Genomic DNA, 22,646 nt, shown 5'->3' on the forward strand with positions numbered 1-22,646 from the left:
GGTGTCGCTATACACGACTATGTCATCCAAGTACACCACGACAAACTTGTCGAGGAACGGGTGGAATAATTTGTTCATCAAAGTACAAAATGTGGCAGGGGCATTGGTTAAACCAAAGGGCATGACTAGGAATTCATAAGCACCATACCTCGTCACGCATGTGGTCTTAGCCTCATCTCCTTCGGCAATTCGGACTTGATAATATCCCGATCTCAAGTCTAACTTGGAGAAGTATCTCGCCTTCCTAAGTTGATCGAACAAATCAGCAATAAGTGGGATTGGGTATTTGTTCTTGATAGTTACCTTGTTAAGTGCCCGGTAATCTATACACATCCGCAAGGACCCATCCTTCTTTCTTTGAAATAGTACCGGAGCACCATACGGGGATTTTGACGGTCGGATGTATCCCGCATCCAGCAACTCCTTAAGTTGTCTTCGCAACTCCTCCAACTCGGGTGGTGGCATTCGGTATGGGGCTTTGGAAGGTGGTTTTGATCCCGGCTCCAACTCGATCACATGGTCAACCTCCCTCCTAGGTGGTAACTTCTTTGGTAACTCCTTGGGCATGACATCCTTGAACTCATCAAGGACCTTCTCAATTTCCTTGGGTACCTCTAGTTTTCCCTTATCTTCGACCGTCTCTTGCTTTGCTACCGCTAAATAGCATGTCTCATTCTTGTTGTACCCCTTCTTGAATTGCATGGCCGAAAGTGACTTGGATGCACTCTTGCTTCCACATTCGGTTGACACCATACAAGTCTTCTCACCATCCAAGATACACAGTGAGTTAGCGAACGGTATAGGGAAACCGCGTACCTTATCTAGGAACTCCATCCCAAGTACCAACTTGAAGTCGTCCATAGGCACGACTGAGAGATCAATCATTCCTTCCCATTCTCCAATCTTCACATATACGTCTTTAGCCACCCCACTAATCGGTCTGGTACTCGTGTTCACCGTCTTCAACATGCCACTCTCTTTTGTTTCCTTAAGTCCTAGCCTTTTGGCTTCATCGGTGGAGATAAAGTTATGAGTTGCTCCCGTATCCACCAAAGCTCGTACCCGATCTCCACAAATGTTAATATCTACGAATTGGAGTCCTTTAGCCACTACCTTGGGTATCTCCGTCTTGGCCTTGATTGCGTTGAGGATATGCATTGATCCTATGCACCGCTCCTCATCCTGACAACCCGCCTTTTGAGCTTCCATAGCATGAAGGCTAGCTTTCTTCGGACAATCTCGGGCTCTATGCGGTCCATCACATATGAAACATCCATCATTCTTGTAAGAAGTTTTTATGCTCTTGTTATTCCCGGTTGGTGGCTTACGTGTATTATCATTCCTTGATTGGGCGGGCTTATCTCCCCCACCTTTCTCATGGCTCACCTTCTTATCTTTTGACTTGAACGAATCTTTCCTATTAGCATGGTCGACTAGTGCCTCCGCTTGAGCAATTGCGGTGGCAAGGTCTTGGACTCCTCGTCTCTCCAACTCCGTTTTAGCCCAAGGTTGCAAACCATCGAGAAAATAGAAGAGGAGAATATCATCGGGAATATTTGGGACCTCCAGGCTAAGGTTCGTGAATTCTTTAATATACTCCCGAATCGTCCCGGAATGGTGTAATTTACGTAGACGACTCATCGCATCCTTTTGAGCATTCTTGGGGTAGAATTGATTCTTAAGTTCAGTAAGGAAATCATCCCAAGTATCAATAGTAATCGTACCTTTCTCGATATCTCCATATCGACGACGCCACCATAATGCTGCGGTATCCTTCAGGTAACGAGTTGCCGTCTTGATCTTCATTGCATCATCCACTATGTTGACTCCCTCCAAGTATTGTTCCATCTCCCATATAAAATCATCAACCGCTCGGGCTTCCCGCTTCCCCACGAACGGTGACGGCTTGGGAATGTCCACCTTCAGAGCATTGCATCCAGTGTTGCCACCCCCACTAGCCATGAATCTCAAACAAGAGTTCATGTTGGTTTGTAAATCCACGAGGCGTTGGTGAATAGTGTAGACCTCCCCCTCCATTTCGCCTCGCAACTTCGTAATCTCACCCATGAGCATACCCCTTAAGTCATGGATCTCACGTCGCATGTCAACGTCTAGCACGTTGATTGCACTCTTGCAATCATCTTTCAATTCGTCAAAGTCCCCGTCCAAACCATCCAAACGTTGGTGGACGTCTTCGACCTTTGCTTTCACGCCGTCCATGGATGTCTCTACATCCATGATCCTCTTATCCAAGTTTGCGACAAAGTCTTTGGACGTACCTCGGTTCTTCTTGGCTCCTTGGCGAGTCTCTACCCGACCACGAGTCTCATCACCCATCACACCACTTGTTGCGCTCACATTCTTCTCGGTCTCGGTTGCCATCTCCTTGAATCGACCTTGCTCTTGATACCAAATGTCACGGACTTATCTCGATAAGCTCACGTGCGGCACTTAGTCTCTACTAAGTCAGCCTTACTCGGACCTTATAACGATTCAAGTAACCAAAAGAGAAAATATTATAGAACAAGTGAAATTAAAGAAAATACTTATATTGCTTGAGAATGCTTTACAAGAGAGAATGTTTGAGATTTGAGGTGTGTTGTGCCAAATGAGGCCACCCCTATTTATACTACTCATATCACAAAATGGATGGCTATGATTAAATACAATGGATGGCTAAGATCTAAGAACTAGAAGCTTCATGTATCTAGATATTTCCATGGACATTCTATACCATTCCATGGAAGAACTCATGGGAAAGTTCTAGTGAACTTCCATGAGGTTCTTGGGCCTTCTTTGATTTTCACATATTGGGCCATAAACTTAGTGGGTTGGGCCATAAAATTGTTGGATTGTGACAATATTCTACCTTTAATCTTATTTTTTTAATAACATTAATGGCTCAATTATTATCTCCAAATTGTAATCCAATTAAATTCCAAACTAAATTTTGTTCAAGATGGAGTATGTTGGAAATGAGCAATAGTAATCACCTATTTCTTTTTAATGTAAATAAAACAGTAAATAGGGAAGAAAAAAGTTGAAGTGTTTAATTGTGTTTTTGAAATTATTGGTGATAAAGTGTTTGAAGATGAATGGAGATATTTTTGAAAATGAAGATGTTCTTGAAAATAATGAAGGGAATGGTAGAATAAGATAAGACTTAACAAAAACGTTTAACGGACGTTAAGTCGAGGGACTAACCATGTAACTTCTTCTACATATTGACTGGTTACATGAGCTATAAGTAACTTAATGCATACAATAGTAAAGATTTAAAAGTTGAATGCATACAATAAGAGATCTGAAAGTTGGATGCATATAATAGAAATTTGGTGAAAGTTCAATGTATTTTCAAATAATTTTCTCGTAAGAATACGGGTGTCATGTGTGTGTGTGCGTTTTTTTTGTTTTGTTTTGTTGCTATAACTGTGATATGATCTTGATATTAAGATAAAACAAACAGATTTGAGTTAATATACTAGTAATATTATACTCTGTAATTATTTTATTTTATGAATGATTCAAGATTAAATACTCTGTAATTATTTATGAATACTTTAATTTACATATATTTCATGAATAAAATTTGGAAATAAACCCGCGATCCGCGAAAATTCGTGAGTACGGATACGGATCTAAAAATAAATACGTTAACTAAGATCCCCAGTAATGAATCATCAAAAAATCCGCGGATACAGTGATGGATGTAGTGGATCCACACCAAGTACCTGCGGTGCCATCCGTAAGGGGCATTAGGGGTGTTCATTTTCGGATATCCGAAATTCGGATATCCGAAAATTCGGATAGTGAAAACCCCATCCGAAATCCGAATCCGAAATTTCGGATATCCGATTTTCGGATATCCGAAATTTCGGATTCGGATATCGGATTATCCGAATATCCGATATTTTTTAAGAACTTCCAATATTTTCGGATAATTTGGATATTTTTCAGATATTTCGGATATTTTTTCGGATATTTCGGATAGTTTTCGAATATTTCGGATAATTTTCAAATAATTTTCGAATTTTTTCGGATTATTTTCGAAATTTCGGATATTCGGATATCCGAATATCCGAAAATTTTGAAAACTCCATCCGATATCCGAATCCGAAAAATCGGATATCCGAATTTTCGGATATCCGATTTTTCGGATATTTTCGGATAATTCGGATTCGGATTCGGATATTTTGAACACCCTAAGGGGCATAACTTGTCAAAAAGAAAAACGGGTTACCCGATCGGGTCGGTTTAAACTATCAACTGGCATTAAATTTTGATTTGGAAGATTCAACCCGTTTTCATCAGGTCTCCATTTGCACACCTCTGTCAAAATTCAACCCTCACCGTCTACCATCGATATTTTCCTCCGTCGATTTGCCGTCGTCGACTCCGATAACCGACGTCCAAAATGAGTGGTCACGATTCGAAGTATTTCTCCACTACTAAAAAGGGAGAAATCCCTGAGCTTAAAGAAGAGCTCAATTCTCAATACAAGGTACTGTATTCAAATTCACCTAATACTTAATCCTTTTAATATCTGTACATCCTAATTTTATAGTTTTATAAACTTATTCGATGATAATACAGCTCAAGTTGTTATAATTTTATTCGTTTGTTACTGATCTGATTATATGTTTTGTGATTATGCCAGATGTATTGTCAGATCTATTACTGTGATATGTAATTAACCTCAATTAGGTCAATTTAGAACTGTTTCGTATACGCGTAGAGTGTTAATCTAGAGTTCAACTTTAACGAACATCCATTTTTAATTCTCTAGCAGTGATTACCACTTTGTACTGTACATATCAATATAAAAACTTGCATTTGTAAAAGTATGTAGTTTCTTTTTTGTTTTTGGGAGATTTAAGGGACTTAATATAATAATACGTGTGTTGGGAATAGACTAGAAGATCGTTCGTCATTTGGTCCAGTGATCTTCCATAAGGTAGTTGTTTCTTTGGAAGCTTTAGGTTATTCCTCTTGAATACTACTGACATAACAAGTCCTTTCACTTACATAATATGGAGTGTTGATTATTTTTTTTTAACAGCAGTACGGGATCACCCAGGGAACTTAACCACCCACGCGTTCATCTCCCACAGTTGCATAACCCGCCCCCAACTGATGCCCAGGAGGAAATCCGTCCCAATCCGAGGGCATGGGCGGTAAACCCCCCCCCCCCCCCCCCCCAACTGCCTCCACAACGCGATGTGCGGAAGGCACCCTTAGGTGGAATTCAAGGGTAAAGGGGCAACTTTGTGTGCAATGTTGCACCCCACGGGAGTCGAACTCTTGACCTCTTGCTGACAGTGTCAATATTGCTTAAATAGTTGTGGTAATCACTATTTAGGTTTACCATTGCTAAAACCACATGCTTATTTGGAACTTTTTAAAGAGATTAAGTCAGAGTTACAATGCTGTTCAAAAAGTATGGAACAGGAAGTACAATATCCCGTAAGTAGTTCTACAAGGAAATGTATTACAGTAAGTACTACATATACTTTTGGGTTTGGGTTTGCGTTTGGGTTCTATGATCAAATTATTAAAGGACAAGCATTACCTGAAAGCAGCTAAGGTAGGCTAAAATGAATAATTTTTTTGGGTTTGGGTTACGTGTAAACTTATAGGTTTGGTGGTAATATGCCATATGTGCAACCTCTGTCGCTGCATGATACAATACTAGTTCAATATCTTCTTAAAGCATGGTGATGTGTTTCTTCATGTATTTAGTTACAGATTTGGTATTTTGTATTCCGCCATACAGGATAAGAGAAAAGATGCTGTCAAAAAAGTGATTGCTGCTATGACTGTTGGAAAGGATGTTTCATCACTATTCACGGATGTCCTGAACTGTATGCAGACAGAAAATTTGGAACTCAAAAAGCTTGTTTACTTGTATCTCATCAATTACGCTAAAAGTCAACCTGACCTGGCCATACTTGCCGTCAATACATTTGTGAAGGCAAGAAGTAGGATAATCACTGTTTTTATATGCTCTTGATGGTTGCTTGTTAAAGTTTTATCTGTCGAGTGATCACATATCTTGCAGGCTCATTCGATACATGTTATGATATAATCATCGTACGTAATGAAATAAATCAACACCTGGTTTCTTTGAGAGCCCAATATATTACTTTGATAATTTGTAACTTATTATCCTGAAGAGCTTTATAAAATTTGCTGGAGGTATCTTTCATCAGCAGAAAGTTCTTTTAGCTATTTAGATGAGCAAAGTCTTTTAAGTTTTTCTTCATCTAATAGATGTAAACCAAATTGAAAACCGAATTCAAATTTGGATTTTTTTTTTTTTTTTCCGGTTTTTCAATTGGTTTAGTTTCTGCACATGTACTTCCATGTGGTCTTGTAATCTGGCATAGCTCATCTGATATATGGAAAGTACGGGAAAGACGTATGTTGGTAGTTAAGAAATAAGATATTATAATTTTATATAAGTACGGGAAAGACGTATGTTAATAGATAAAATGAAAATACCCTTTTTGTACTTGCATGGTTTTCATTTAATGGTGAATATAGAAGAACAATACTGATAAGGAAATGAAGTAATCACCTTATTTAATAGGTCATACATGTTGTGTAAGGATTGTAAAGCAAGGCAAAATATTACTTCCTGAGATGCTAAGAGGGTTGTACAACCAGGATAGAGTATAAATACATCAATGGTGATTTTGCTCTTGTTAATAGATATAGTGTTGCATTTCACTTTTGTGTCCTTCTGTATCTTAAAAGTGTCACACATAAGCACCCAAATTAACCTCTCCGAAATTAAATGACTTCAAATCTCCATTGTGAATTTCTAAAATATGATTGGTAAATGTATGTTACAGGATTCACAGGACCCGAATCCTTTGATCCGTGCTTTAGCTGTTAGAACAATGGGATGCATTCGAGTTGATAAAATCACAGAGTATCTTTGTGATCCCCTCGAAAGGTGTCTCAAGGTAGCATATCACATTTTTTTTATGGAATCTTCTATTAAACGATTACTATAAGAATATCAACTTTCAACTCCCCGATACTGAAATCTTCTTTTTTTTTTTATTGTCAGGATGATGATCCTTATGTTCGAAAGACAGCAGCAATATGCGTTGCTAAACTTTATGACATCAATGCTGAGTTAGTTGAAGATAGGGGTTTTCTTGATGCTCTCAAGGATTTGATATCTGACAATAACCCTATGGTGGTAGCGAATGCTGTTGCAGCTCTTGCTGAAATCCAAGATAACAGCAGTAAACCCATCTTCGAGATCACCAGCAACACACTTACAAAGCTCCTCACAGCTTTAAATGAATGCACTGAGTGAGTTTGATTCTTGAAAATTACAATTCTTTTGGTATAATGTGTTATAAAGCTATTTTGGCGTGGTTAGCAGCCTGTTTTACTTTTGTTATGCTTTTTGTTTCTAATTTGTTCATGAATGTTGTTTTTAATATGGCTGACAGGTGGGGTCAAGTTTTCATTTTAGATGCTCTTTCCAAGTACAAGGCGGCCGATGCTCGTGAAGCCGAAAATATCGTAGAGAGAGTCACCCCCAGACTACAACATGCAAATTCTGCTGTAGTACTTTCAGCCGTTAAGGTAACTTTGCTTTATTTCTGTTATATATTTGTCCTAAAGTTTGGCAAGATGGGCATATGGGTAAGTGGACAAAACGGGCTTATATAGTTATATGGATTGACCTGAAACACCATGTCTTTGTTTTTCAAACCTTTTCCATGATAATTTGTGTGCTAAAATGATTATGTCAGTTATCTGATCTTTTAAATAAAGTGATGCCATATGTTGTATTTAAAAATAGAATAAAAAACGATAGACTCAATGACATGTGACCTTTTTCTATTCAGTTGGCTTTATTATACTCTTTAGAAATACGGAGTAGTACTTAACTCAAATTCAGCTCAAATTCAGCTGTCAAAAATTGAATGAGATTATCGATTGCAATTGCCACCTCTAGTTTGCCTAATATTCATGTTTTAGATTCCTAAGTCCTACTATATGATGTCATTGTCTTGCAGATGATTATGCAACAAATGGAACTCATAACTAGTCCCGATGTGATTCGAAACCTCTGCAAGAAAATGGCTCCTCCTCTTGTAACATTACTTTCTGCAGAACCTGAGATTCAATATGTTGCATTAAGGAACATCAACCTTATTGTACAACGGCGTCCTACAATCCTTGCCCATGAAATTAAGGTATCACGGTTTAGCATTTTTTGACCAACAGTCATAGTATTAAGAGAAACATACTCTAAACTTTTTTACTTTTTAGGTGTTCTTCTGCAAGTACAATGATCCAATATATGTGAAGATGGAGAAATTGGAGATCATGATAAAGCTTGCTTCAGATAGAAATATCGATCAGGTGACTGAAATTCCAATAGATCATGTTCAATGTGGTAATACTTGATAAAGTATAGTTAGTGAAATGATCAGATGTGGTGTCTCATGATATGTACTGTGTATCCTCAGGTGCTGTTGGAGTTTAAAGAATATGCTACTGAAGTAGATGTGGATTTTGTCAGAAAGGCTGTTCGTGCTATTGGGCGCTGTGCTATTAAATTAGATAGAGCAGCTGAGCGTTGTATCAGTGTTCTTCTAGAACTTATCAAAATTAAAGTAAATTATGTTGTTCAAGAAGCTATTATAGTCATCAAGGATATCTTTAGAAGATATCCTAACACGTAAGTGTTTGGTACTCCATTTTTTAAGCAGTTAGTTTAGTCAGCGTAAATTATGTTTTAACTAGAATTTGACCTCAGTTATGAATCCATTATTGCAACGCTTTGTGAGAGTTTGGACACTTTGGATGAGCCAGAGGCGAAGGTATTATGCAATTCTATAATTTCGTTCTTGTATAAGTGTTGCTAGCTGATATTAAATATGTAACGAATGTTTATAATAGGCGTCAATGATTTGGATAATTGGTGAATATGCTGAAAGAATTGATAATGCTGATGAACTTCTTGAAAGTTTTCTGGAGACTTTTCCTGAAGAACCTGCACAAGTCCAATTGCAGTTGTTGACAGCCACAGTCAAACTTTTTCTGAAAAAACCAACTGAAGGACCTCAGAAAATGATTCAGGTAATGAATTTGATGTACATAATTATGCCATGATACATGTAATCTACGTAGGTTATCAAGGGGTAAGCGTTGCATTTCAAAAGTGATTATATGAATATTGTGTTTTGTAGCCGCAGATAAAATCAGTTGCCGTTGTTTTGATATAGTGAAATGAATTCTAATTATTTGAATATTCATTTTTAATTAAATTGGCTATCAGTCTAGGAATAGCTGCAACAATTTAGGGGTCAGTGTACATGTAAGTTCTTAACTAATCATGATTTGTCAAACACTCGATCAACTGATTATTCAGTTATAATAACTCGAAAAACAGAAGCACATCCAAAACCCATCTCCTGCAGCCCGTTCTTACAGTTTCCTACGAGTCTTGATTAGTCCAAATCACCTAATATCTTTCAAATGCAATGTCCAAATCCCTTATTTTTTTGTTCTCAACATATTCCTAATGCAATCGGACTATAAAAAATCTTATGAACTTCAATATTAATGGATTTGTGTTGTAGGTTGTTCTGAATAATGCCACAGTAGAGACTGACAATCCCGATCTGCGAGATCGTGCTTACATATACTGGCGTCTTCTTTCAACTGATCCTGAGGTTTCTTTTTTCATCCAATAATTGTTTATGACTTCAAAATTCCCTCAATTCCATCTATTCTAATGATTTTCATTACATATATTAGGCTGCTAAAGATGTCGTATTAGCTGAGAAGCCGGTAATCAGTGACGATTCTAATCAATACGATTCATCTCTCCTCGATGAGCTTCTTGCAAACATTGCTACAGTGTCCTCTGTATACCATAAACCCCCTGAAACATTTATAACACGTGTAAAAACTGTTCAAACAACTGAAGAAGAGTTTCCTGATGGTGAAGGAGGGTATTCTGAAACATCATCTACATTGGTTGCTGACAATGGTGCATCACCGCCACCTTATTCTTCAGCCACCTCAAAACAGCCAACCGCTGCTCCTGTTCCAGATTTACTTGATCTGATGGGTCTTGAAGGTGGTGATGATAATGCTGTGATCCCGGTTGATCAGCCTCAGATAGCTGCTGGGTAAGTATCATAGACTTGGAATAAAATGCCATTGATGTTGATGGCAATTTTAGACCATCTACAGATGAACGGGGGTTGATCTGGGTTATGGTTTACTCTTCAGGGGTCATATGGGCCAAGTCAAAAGAGTTAGCTAAAATGTAATGGGTTTAAACGTGTTCAAAGGGTCAAATGAAAAGGCACCAAGTGCATATAAAATCTTTTTACTCCAAAGTCTAGAATTTTAGTTGGATATTGACATATTGTATCACTGGTTTTTATATTATACACTATATTTAATATTTAATATATGTATATTTATAACGAAGTTTATGGACAAGATATGTGGTCAACATTATCCAACCCGTGCTGTTACCCGACAGACTCTGTTTACAAATAAAGTTGACATAAGATACCAAAACGTTTTGCACGAGTTGACCAATAGTTTTGCTACCATCTCAGGCCTCCTCTGCCTGTGTTATTACCGGCGGCAACGGGTCAAGGTCTACAAATTAGTGGGCAGCTGGTACGGAGGGATGGTCAGACATTTTACAGTTTAATGTTCGAGAACAACACAAATATACCATTGGATGGATTTATGATTCAGTTCAACAAGAATACATTTGGGCTTGCAGCTGGTGGTCCACTTCAGGTACCTATTATTAGACTGCAATATCTACCTTTGCATCCTCATGTCGTTTTTGAGTAATTTATATTTTCAATCAGGTCCCACAAATTCAACCAGGAACATCAGCAAGAACACTTCTTCCGATGGTTCTGTTCCAGAATATAGCACCAGGTCCACCAAACTCACTTTTGCAGATCGCGGTAAAGAACAACCAACAGCCTGTGTGGTACTTTAATGATAGATTGTCATTGCTTACCTTGTTTACCGAAGATGGAAGAATGGAACGTTCCACCTTCCTTGAGGTAACATAACTTTTTAGCCTGAGGCCATATTTCAATTTTGTGATCACACAGCTTATTTTCTTAAATATACCATTAGTCCCCGTGGTTTACATAAAATTACACTAACAGTCCATATCTTTCGAAAATTACAGCGATAGTCCCTCTGCACCAATCGTCCTTATCTTTTGAAAATTACAGTGATCGTCCCTAACTTATCAAAAAATGTACGTTGATGGTCTCTCCTATTAATGCACATTTTGAATAAGTTAGCTATCTACGTACACTTTAATATAAGTCAAGGACAATCGGTATAAGTTTTAAAATTACAGGAACAACCACGGTGACAATTGGTGTAATTTCATTAAAACCACAGGGGCAACCGCTGTAATTTTAAAGATAAGGACAATTGATGTAATTTCACGTAAAACACAAGGACTGTTGGTGTAATTTACTCTGTTTTAATTCAGAATCAAAATCAAAATGCTGCAAATACAAATCTCTAATTTTTATCTACTTATAATGATTTGTTGCTGACGTAATGGCATATTATTGCAGACATGGAAGTCATTACCAGACTCGAACGAGGTATCAATGGACATTCCAGGCATTGTGATAAACAACGTGGAGGCAACAATAGAGCAGCTGGGTAATTCCAACATGTTTTTTATCGCCAAGCGTAAGAACGGGAATCAAGAGGTTTTATATCTCTCTGGCAAAATCCCTAAAGGAATCCCTTTCTTGATCGAACTTACAGCAACCATTGGTGTTCCAGGACTCAAGTGTGCCATTAAATCTCCAAGCCCAGAAATGGGCCCATTGTTCTTTGAAGCCCTTGAGACTCTACTCAGGGGTTGATTCGTATCTTGCAGTTTGGTTGACTTGTTTGTACGATTTTTTTGCCAGTGTTGGTGTCCCATCATAGTTCGCAGAAGACGTTGCCGTATTTTAGTTAATCTCGAGTCTTTCGTAGCTGTGTTAATCATGACTAGATAATTATATGTTTTACAGGTGATGAGTTTTCAAACCGTTGTATTTGTTTATTTATCCAATATTTGAATAATCTTATATTTAATCTGTGTGAACATGTCAGTTGTGTTTAATATTGATTTATTAATGAAGTGTGTTTACAATTGTTCACTGACAGATGGAAGGTTTAGTGGTTTATACTCTAAATAGTCACATGCCTAATGCTTGCAATCTCCTCTTACTTGTAACATCCCTAGGATCGATAGAATTTTTACGATTTGATTGTTAAGGCTCTTTTGTAAATTGAGTACAACGTTGAAGTACTTTTTGATAATCACCACTCATCTTTTATGGTTGGATTTAATTCTCAAAAACATTCTTAAAGACAACAAACATGGTTATACACTGGCGCAACAACTAAACCATTAAATAGCAAAATGCCAACAATGTTTGTGCTATTTTTAACACAATCAACATCGATGCAGAATGCTCACGGGGTAGCGGCCTAGTAGATGATGGATGTGATTCCTTCTCAAAGTCTTGCGACTCGAGATCCACCGACGATACAACCTAATTTTTAGCAACACCCGATTTAAGATATCCACAGACGGTACAGTCAAATATTGAGATGAATGATGTAACACAATTTAGGAAAGTTGCACATAAAGACATTGAACTTCAAACTATTCACTGAACCTAGTATGTTTCAGTATGTTTCAATGGTGATAATATGTTTGTTAAGGGTCCGGTCATTACTTCAATGTGTTAGCACAAGGAGATAATCATGTGTACATGATTATGATTTGATTATTATTATGATTGTTATGTTATTGTTTTTTTATAACAAAAATAACCAATACTATTAAAATTTGGAAACCTTCATCAATAAATGAAGGAACCTATAATCCGATACAACCAGTCTAATACAAAAAGGGCTCGCTAAAAGTAAACTTGCTAAAACTACAAACGATATCTAGACCTAGCTAACTCTAACCGAGCTACAACAAATTCTACACCAAAACACAAACAACTCGAAAGGATAGAGCAAAATACGATGAGCAAACACATGAAAAGTAAACAAACAACCACCAACACAATTACATAAAACACTTGTTATTGTTATTATATGATGACCAACAAGTGATTATGTTAAGAACAAATTTTAGGTACTTATTTTACGTCAAATAATTTTTATTACTTTAATAAAATCAATAAAATTTGGCATATTAAGCGCTGGCATTATCCAAATTATACTCTACCATATCCTATCCTAAACCGCTATAAATAAATCATCTTTGGGCTTTTCTTTTTACGTTTGTTTGATTGATCTTAGGTTTTCTCAAGGTTATCTGATCTCCATCGTCCAGATCAAACAAAGGGTAATTTTTCATTTATTTTTAATTTGTTTATTCTTGACCTTATTTTTCATTTTACCCTATCTTGTATCCAAGCTACTGCGTATATAACACCCAACTGGTAGCTCTACTCACAGTCGATTTTTACAGTTTAGGGTTTTCAAAAAAGCTTCCTTTTCTGGGGGGTTTGGTCATCTGGGTATTATATTTTTTGAATATAAATATATAAATTATACCCTTTTTATGGATTAATTGAAATCTTGGTTAGTTGACGATGGCTCGATTGATTATACCCTGCAAAGGTTCAAGCTTGCCGAAGACTTGTATCTTGGGTTTGATTTCCTCAGTTCATGTGATTACCCAACCACTATAAATCTTTATATTTTTGTTTGTGTTACTGTTATAAATTACCTTATCTTTAATTGGTGTTTAAATCAGCTTAAACGTGGAGCTTTATAGCCTAGCTTATAGTTTATGCTTGTTATTTGAAAGCTTATAAGGCTAATGATCTATTAGGATAAGCTTATTTTATGAGCTTATAAGCATAAAAAATTGATATTTCAAATTAGGGTTTTGTTTTTAGAAGTTTGTAAAGATTAAGAACGTAGGATATGCATTGCTGTAAGTGATGAAAATTGTCTACATTGTGTTAGTTTACCTAAGTTTTAGGTTTTGTATATCGGTTTTGAGTAATCAAGAATCGTATTCTAAGGCTACACTGTTAATTGTTGCCAAGTGTAGAATTTAAAATAAAGTTTGTTTCTGTTTTTCTCTTTTCACTTGGCTGGTATGTTAATGGCTATTTAAGTGCATTATAGACTTTTTACATATATTTAACTTTGCAGCTTCAAGCTACTTCTCATGTACCGTCAGTAAAATTCACAAATACCATCCGCAAGTATAGTCGTTATCATAGTTCACAGGTTTGTATTGATAACATTCCATAAGTGATTTCGAGTTTAAATGTTTCAGTTTGTAGATCGAGTAACTGATTTGAACATATCGTGACATTAATCTTTTGCAGATTATACATAGAAGTAGCAGATTTCCATACCATTCTTCGCCGGTTAGTCTTTATACTTTCTGATTAAATATTTAAATCTATGTTTGCTTGAACAAGTACATTATTTTTTAATAAGTGTGCATCATAAATTTCTGGTCTTCAGAGATTAAATCAAACAAGTAGGACACTTGTTTGTTCTGTGGCAACAGATTCTGCGCCAAAGTCGGTTGAAGAATCAGAATCGAAAATGGATGCTCCCAAGGAAATCTTCCTTAAAGATTATAAATTACCAGACTACTACTTTGATACGGTATGTATATGGCTCAACTAAACAGACATTACATTTATAGAATTTTATTAAATGATGTGATTTAATGTGTTGTCTTATAGGTGGATCTATCGTTTTCGTTGGGGGAAGAAAAAACAACCGTGTGTGCTAAAATCAGTGTTATTCCTAGAGTTAATGGTATGCTTTACAATTTTAATTAACTTTCAGTACTAGTGTTTTAATTACTCAAATCTTTAATCTTTTTGGGAGTGGATTTCGTTTGACAGGTGCTGCAGCTCCATTGGTTTTGGATGGGTTTGATCTTAAGCTGATTTCAGTTAAAATCAATGGAAATCAATTGAAGGTATGCGATCAGAGCCGTCGATGTTGTTCTGATTTCGGATAATATAAAAGGATAAAGTTTATGTTGTTCTTCAGGAGGAAGATTTTCACCATGACCCACGCCATCTAATTCTAACGTCACCTCCAAGTGGGAATTTTATCTTGGAAACCGTCACTGAGATTTATCCGCAAATTAACACATCATTGGAGGTAAAATTATTGTTTTTTATATTTAGTTGTTACTTATTTCTCTGTGGCTTTTATGTGATAAATTTGTGTTTTTATTTAGGGTCTATACAAGTCATCTGGTAATTTCTGCACACAATGTGAGGCCGAAGGTTTCCGAAAGATCACATTTTATCAGGTGTGATACAGAATATGGGGTTTGATTTATTTTCCAAATGTTTTTTTTTTGTTTTCTAATTTTTTTTATCTACTTATGTGGTTTCAGGACCGTCCTGATATTATGGCGAAATATACTTGTCGTATAGAGGCTGACAAGTCACTATACCCTGTATTGTTGTCGAATGGAAACCTCATTGAGCAAGGTGACCTAGAGGTAACACTTAAAGTTTAAACTTTAAAACTTGAGATATTAAGATATCTAAAAATTCATTTTAACGATGTTCGGATATCAGTTTTCAATTTAATTATTGTGAGATAGAATCTGAATTAAATATTTGGTTACAATAAAATGATTGAAGTGAGGGATATGTATAACTGAATAGTCAAGTTTCTAGTGCATTCAGACTCTTTTACTGTTGCAGTTAGTTATTCATTTGTCTTCTTACATTTTTTTTTTGTCAATTAGTATACAGTATAAACAAAACAAAGATAATACAATCTGCAAATCTTTTATGCTATAGATTTATGAGTTATTTTTTTTGTCGTCCTGGATTGATTAGTGAGACTTGAATGTCTTCTTTCATTTCTGGATTTTTGTATTTAATTGTAAGTTTGATACATCCAGCTACTAAATCGTAATCTAATCTCGATACACTGTCAGTAGTATGCTGGTGCATGTATATTTGAATATAATGTATATATGAAATGTGTAATTTGTGAACGCATTTTCAGTAATTAGAATTAATTGCAGGGTGGCAAGCATTTTGCCCTTTGGGAAGATCCATTTAAGAAGCCTTGCTATCTGTTTGCATTAGTTGCAGGACAGTTAGAGAGCCGAGACGACACTTTCACGACCTGCTCAGGCCGTAAAGTGGACCTTAGAATTTGGGTCCCGGCAGCCGATCTCCCAAAAACCGAACACGCCATGTACTCTCTTAAAGCAGCCATGAAGTGGGACGAAGATGTTAGTTTTTTGCACACTCTACATTATTTATGTTGTTACTATGTTTAATCTATGTTTCTATATAATTTAGTAGGTGGTTGTTGTATGGTATAAATATGCTTCGACAATTTTTTAGCCGTTTTGCCTTCATTAAGTTTACAGTTGGCTTGTTAAAGATAAGTCGTAACTCAAATCAATTCATGCATAAGTGAATGGATTGAAATTGCCACCTCTAATTATTACCATATCCGCTTGGTTAAGTTTCAACTCACCCCTTTTCTGTCTTTTTGTAGGTTTTTGGCCGTGAATACGATCTTGACATCTTTAACATTGTGTCTGTTCCTGATTTCAACATGTATGCGACCCGTTTTTTCATATTCTTTGATATCTGCATTATATGTTACTTAGTTTTGAATTCTTTTAACTTGTGATTATCAGGGGAGCTATGGAAAACAAGAGTTTGAATGTATGTCCTCCACACTAACTTACAAAACTATGTTTTTTCCCCATAATTTTGGTTTTTGATTGATCTTTTTTCGTTGTTGATTAGATCTTCAATTCAAAACTTGTTTTGGCATCACCAGAAACTGCTACAGATGCAGATTATGCTGCAATTTTGGGTGTCATTGGTCATGAGGTACACTTAATACAAAGATCATACGATACCTTTTAATTCTTATCTAGTTTCATTTATTAGGATACTTATTAGTATTACTTCCTGTATTTCTTTTTTGCAGTATTTTCATAATTGGACCGGCAACAGGTTCGTTTATATGTACCACTAAAACATATTTCGTTTCATTCTGATGTTCAAAAGCATGTAAATAAGCGGTATACTTTTATGCTTGTAGAGTGACATGTCGTGACTGGTTCCAGTTGAGCTTGAAGGAAGGTCTTACCGTTTTTCGCGATCAGGTAAGGGTGTTTTGGTTCGTTATCATAAGAAACTATTAATTAACATCTTAGTTAACTTTTCAACTGTAACACGTGCAGGAATTTTCATCTGATTTGGGAAGCCGAACAGTCAAGCGGATTGGAGACGTTTCAAAGCTCCGTATATACCAATTTTCGCAGGTTATTTATTTATTATGATAAGAGTTCTTTTTAAAAAATGTGTATTTTGCGAAGTGAATATTATGGCTTTTAGATATGTAATGGACGTGTTATATAATTCAGGATGCGGGTCCCATGGCTCACCCCGTTAGGCCTCACTCTTACATTAAGGTTCAATGTATTTCTTTTCTGCTGTTCTTAATCTTTTACTTAATTTCTTGTTAATATTAATCATTTCTCACTCCCGATTGTTACTTTTGTTTTTTTATTCCAGATGGATAACTTCTATACAGTAACGGTATGCTTGTGATTTGTTCACTCTTGGTATTATAATTTTCTCATTTTGTTATCAACAAAGATGACTAATTTTTTTGTTTTTGTTTTTAGGTTTATGAAAAGGGAGCCGAAGTTGTGCGCATGTACAAAACGTTATTGGGAAGCCAAGGGTTCCGAAAGGTAAGAAAAGATTGTTATATTATTGGATGAATAATGTGTATGTGGTTAGTTTACGCCGAAATAATAGAACTTATGATCGTTATTCTAGGGTACGGATTTGTATTTCCAAAGACACGATGGACAAGCTGTAACTTGTGAAGATTTCTTTGCTGCTATGCGAGATGCTAACGATGCGGATTTTGCTAATTTCTTGCTATGGTATTATTAAATCAACTTATTTTGACATCCGCAAAAATAATTTTTTTAAGACAACTGAAGTTACTTATCTATATTTTTCACTTAAATGTTCATCCACTATTTTCACTGTTGATAGTACAATTAGAAAAATAGTTACTCACAAATCTAGAAATATATATACAAATAATATAAATTTTTGAATAAAAATTTATTATAATGTGATTTTTGGACATATTATCTGTTATCAGCAAACAGAAAACTACTGATTATCCGGTTATTATTATCTCATATGGCAGACTCACATTCAAACACTTAACTCTTGCAACACGTCACTAAATTGATTATCCAAAGTTAATTACTTGGTATTACATAATCGTCTTCGAAACATACATCTTAACTAAACACTCCCTTATTGCCTTCTTAGCAGTACTTTTTTTTAATAAGTTTTTTGAATGTGATTGTAACTTGTGTTTAGGTATTCACAAGCTGGGACTCCTGTTGTGAATGTTACCTCTTCTTACAACGCTGAAGCTCGTACCTTTTCTTTGAAGTTTAGGTATTTTACTTTCCCAAATCTTTCGACTTGTCAACTTGTTATAGACTCTGAAAATAACTCGGTCAATTATTTGACTTTTTTCAGTCAAACAGTTCCACCTACGCCAGGTCAGCCAAATAAAGAACCAATGTTTATTCCCGTGGCTGTGGGGCTGCTCGATTCAAACGGCAAGGATATGCCGTTATCATCTATCCATCATGACGGGAAGTTAGAGTCTGTTTCATGTGGTGGTCAGCCCGTTCACACAACCGTTCTTAGAGTAACAAAGGTAAGTTCATTATTTAATATTCCCTATAAAAGCTCAAAACTTTAGTTGATATATTAAAAAAATTCTTAATTCATCGATATTTTGAAAAATTAGGGCGAAGAAGAGTTCGTGTTCTCTGATGTGTCCGAGAAACCTATTCCATCCCTGTTGCGAGGTTATAGTGCTCCTATTCGCCTAAACTCTGATCTCACAGAGAACGATTTGTTTTTCCTTCTTGCTCATGATTCAGATGAGTTCAATCGGTAACTCATCTGAATATCTATATATAAATTTAAATTTAAATTTAAATATACATATATGCACCACACTCGTATATATGAAATGGAAAGGGAAGATTTAAAGGATCTGTTGTTATTGCAGGTGGGAAGCTGGACAAATATTGGCAAGAAAATTAATGCTAAGTCAAGTTGTTAATTTCCAAAAAGATAATGCGTTGGTTATTGATCCACAGTTTGTGCATGGTTTTAAGTGTATAATCTTGGATTCGAGTCTAGATAAGGTATTTTACTCGCCTTTTAAGTAAATGTCTCATGTGATTAATGTTTATATATTTATGAGTAACCATGCAGCTAAAATAATAATGTATTAAAATGTAGGAATTTATTGCAAAAGCAATAACTCTCCCCGGTGAAGGTGAGATAATGGACATGATGGAAGTAGCCGATCCCGATGCGGTCCATGCAGTTCGGTCCTTTATCAGAAAACAGCTCGCTTCTGAATTGAAACAAGAGTTTTTAAATCTGGTATGTTAAAATGTCCATTGTACCCCTTCCCTCTTTCACTTTTTGGTGTGTACTGTGAATATCGATCGTGGAAGTTAATATTTGTATGCATGACAGGTGAAAGAAAATAGGAGCTCTGAGAAGTACGAGTTCAACCACGCCAATATGGCAAGACGTGCACTAAAGAACACCGCTCTCGGTATTTTTGCTTTTTGTTAACTTACTGTACTACATTTTGAGTTTTTCTATTTTGCAAGTGTATTGACTTTGTTGAACTGACTTTAAAAAAAAAAAAAGCGTATCTTGCATCTCTTGAGGACAAAGAGATTAATGAGCTTGTGTTGAATGAATACAAAACGGCGACAAATATGACGGATCAGTTTTCAGCTCTGGCAGCTTTAGCTCAGAAACCTGGTAAAGCGCGAGATGAAGCTTTGGCGGATTTTTATAACCAATGGCAGGACGACTACTTGGTATCCTTTCTATCCCGTAAAATTTGATTATTTTTTTTTATTTTTTTTTTTTTGATTTTTTATAATTATCATTGTAATGGAAAAACTGAAATAGGTTTTATATTTTTTGTTTATTTTCTTGATGTTCAGGTGGTTAACAAGTGGTTTGCGCTTCAATCCTCGTCTGATATTCCTGGGAACGTTGAGAATGTTCGGAAGCTTTTGAGCCACCCAGCATTTGACTTAAAAAATCCCAACAAGGTTAGAATCTTTCGCTCGTTAGATCATTCGTTTAGAATAGAGGTCGGTTTATTATATGCAGACGGGTAATTTCTTATTGCATTAATATGATTACGGGTCAACTTACATAAGAATGGATGGAAAGAAAACAGGTCAAATGGTTTAAACCTGAATAATAAGGCTTCTTAAGCATACAGATTACAATGTTTATTTGTGGATGTCACATAAAGTTGGTAGGCTGACCCGACCCGATACAACCTGCTTCCATATTCGGAGGTTGTTTGGGATTGCTTTTTGCCAAGATTATCTGATTGTTGCGTTTTGTAAGTGTAAATAATCGGAAAAAAAGTGTGGTGAAAAAGTAATTAAATATGCGTTTTGCTAGAGAGAATATGCAGTTTTTGTGAAAGCATGAAAACTGCTGTTTTTAACAAAATATTATTTGAAAATGCAGTCTCTTACATTGAAGTATGCTTTAGGACCCAAACTTATTTTGACCTGTTCATCTTTAATTTTCATGACATTTCATTCTTGAACCCTGATGTTGAACAGGTGTATTCACTGATTGGAGGATTTTGTGCATCACCGGTTAATTTCCATGCAAAAGATGGTTCCGGCTACGAGTTCTTGGGAGAAATTGTGGTGCAGCTTGACAAACTGAACCCTCAGGTGCAAAATGACTTCATTACCCCTTTTTTGCTTTCGCGCTGTCTGCACACATCTCAATGTAGTTTTGAGGGTGCATTTTTGAAATATATATAGAAAAGAAATATAATTGTACTATACAAACCATATAGAATCTTGGGGTCATAATTTATTGTTTTGGTCGTCTTGATTGCAGGTGGCGTCTCGGATGGTTTCGGCCTTTTCTAGGTGGAAGCGCTATGATGAAACCCGACAAAACCTTGCCAAGGTAATTAATAGTCCTGATCATGTTAAAATCTAACAAACTTAATTTCTTTGGACACAACATTTATTTGTTAAACTAATTATGAAACTGGGAAACAGGCGCAACTGGAGATGATTGTGTCGGCTAATGGGCTATCCGAAAATGTTTACGAGATCTCTTCGAAGAGTTTGGCTGTTTAGTTTCTTTTTTATTAAATGGCAATCTTATATTATACCTGTGACTTGCAATAAAGCTGTTTTTGAGTGGTATGTACTTGTACATTGCGCTTGAACAGGCAAGAACATCGATACTTTTACCGCTTTTTGCCATACAATTATTATCAGGTGCAACTGAAATCCTATTATGTTTTTCTTCTGGATATTCACACCCACTCCAGTGCTTGATTTGTGATCCCGTGTGATATATGTGTACCATTTTTAGTTCATCTTATCGGTTTATGCACAAGTCATAACGTTTAATTCTCCTGATTTACCACAAAAAATAGTTTCTTTAGTTGTTGAGTGACGTATAATTTGATTTTATCTGTTTTGCATCATTTTCACTTTTATTGTTTTAACATGAAGTTAGAACTGGACTTCGCATTCATTGAATTTAATCGTCTCAACATAGAAAAGATGTAATCTTGATTTATGTGGGGAAAATTACATGGTGGTAGCCTAGTGGCAAGAAGGGGGCACGTCCACCACCTTGAACATGGAATATGTCCGCCACCTCGAACGTGGGGCATGTCCTCCACCTCGGACATGGAGCATGTCGGCATGAAGCATGTCATCCACCTCGAACATGGGACTGTTTTATTGATTATTTTTCAATTGAAGTTAAAATTATTCAAACGGACGGACTCGTAATTTAGGCGTTGGTATTCAATACTAATGTTTTCGATATAAATGTTATCAGTAATAAAGATCTTTTTATTATAACTGTATTATTGTTATAATATATAAATATATATATAAATGGATAGTCAATTATTGATACACAAAAGTAATATTATTGTATTACCTAAACTTGTGATATTTTTGCTATAAATAGTCATGAATGCAAGCATTAAACTTGCACAATTTTCTCACACTTACAAAGTGTTTCTTTCTTTCTCTCCATTATCATCTTTGCTCTTACACTTCATTATTAGCATTCTTAATCAAGAATCAAACCACTAAAGGTAGTTATAAGCCTACTGAATTATAACATCAAGAATCAAACTACTAAAGGTAGTTATAAGCCTACTGAATTATAACACGTTATCAGCACGATAATCTTAATACTAATTATGGTTGGCTCTGCCACCTAAATGATATATGGTCGGTTATACCACCTGAATAATATATGGTCGACACTGTCGCCTAATTATCATTTATGTTACTAACATTTATATTTCTATTATCTAACATTTATATGGTCGACACTGTCACCTAATTATCATTTATGTTATATAACATTTATTTATGATTGCTTACATATGGTCGACACTGTCGCCTACTTATCATTTATGTTATATTAAATTTATGTTTAATGTTTATATACTTATAAATA

General features: G+C 35.8%; 2 protein-coding genes across 3 annotated transcripts; both read left to right on the forward strand.

Annotated features, from left to right (window-relative positions):
- Positions 1–4,312: 4,312 nt before the first annotated feature.
- LOC139839643 (beta-adaptin-like protein B) lies at positions 4,313–12,191 on the forward strand. Its single transcript, XM_071829764.1, has 15 exons — positions 4,313–4,501; positions 5,774–5,971; positions 6,855–6,968; positions 7,076–7,326; positions 7,470–7,605; positions 8,043–8,222; positions 8,299–8,391; positions 8,499–8,710; positions 8,789–8,852; positions 8,932–9,111; positions 9,615–9,707; positions 9,793–10,169; positions 10,611–10,800; positions 10,875–11,078; positions 11,613–12,191. The coding sequence occupies exons 1-15, from the start codon at positions 4,415–4,417 to the stop codon at positions 11,910–11,912; spliced, it is 2,679 nt and encodes an 892-aa protein (XP_071685865.1). The 5' UTR covers positions 4,313–4,414; the 3' UTR covers positions 11,913–12,191.
- Positions 12,192–13,327: 1,136 nt separating this feature from the next.
- LOC139843686 (puromycin-sensitive aminopeptidase-like) lies at positions 13,328–21,477 on the forward strand. 2 transcript variants are annotated; one of them, XM_071833816.1, is made up of 31 exons: positions 13,328–13,402; positions 14,224–14,301; positions 14,403–14,444; positions 14,545–14,691; positions 14,772–14,847; positions 14,937–15,013; positions 15,088–15,201; positions 15,281–15,355; positions 15,443–15,550; positions 16,088–16,300; positions 16,573–16,634; positions 16,718–16,745; positions 16,830–16,916; positions 17,017–17,042; positions 17,131–17,194; positions 17,273–17,353; positions 17,456–17,503; positions 17,607–17,630; positions 17,720–17,788; positions 17,877–17,986; positions 18,441–18,521; positions 18,606–18,789; positions 18,883–19,031; positions 19,150–19,288; positions 19,386–19,532; positions 19,629–19,710; positions 19,809–19,984; positions 20,114–20,224; positions 20,756–20,872; positions 21,045–21,116; positions 21,212–21,477. In XM_071833816.1, exons 4-31 carry the CDS (start codon positions 14,629–14,631, stop codon positions 21,290–21,292), a joined length of 2,664 nt encoding a protein of 887 aa, XP_071689917.1. In that variant the 5' UTR covers positions 13,328–13,402; positions 14,224–14,301; positions 14,403–14,444; positions 14,545–14,628; the 3' UTR covers positions 21,293–21,477. The 2 variants fall into 2 exon arrangements, with proteins under 2 accessions (XP_071689917.1, XP_071689916.1); XM_071833815.1 differs by lacking the exon at positions 13,328–13,402 and adding an exon at positions 13,544–13,730.
- Positions 21,478–22,646: the final 1,169 nt, after the last annotated feature.

The sequence above is a fragment of the Rutidosis leptorrhynchoides genome, chromosome 4, assembly GCF_046630445.1.
Source record: "Rutidosis leptorrhynchoides isolate AG116_Rl617_1_P2 chromosome 4, CSIRO_AGI_Rlap_v1, whole genome shotgun sequence".
NCBI classification, from domain to species: Eukaryota; Viridiplantae; Streptophyta; class Magnoliopsida; order Asterales; family Asteraceae; genus Rutidosis; species Rutidosis leptorrhynchoides.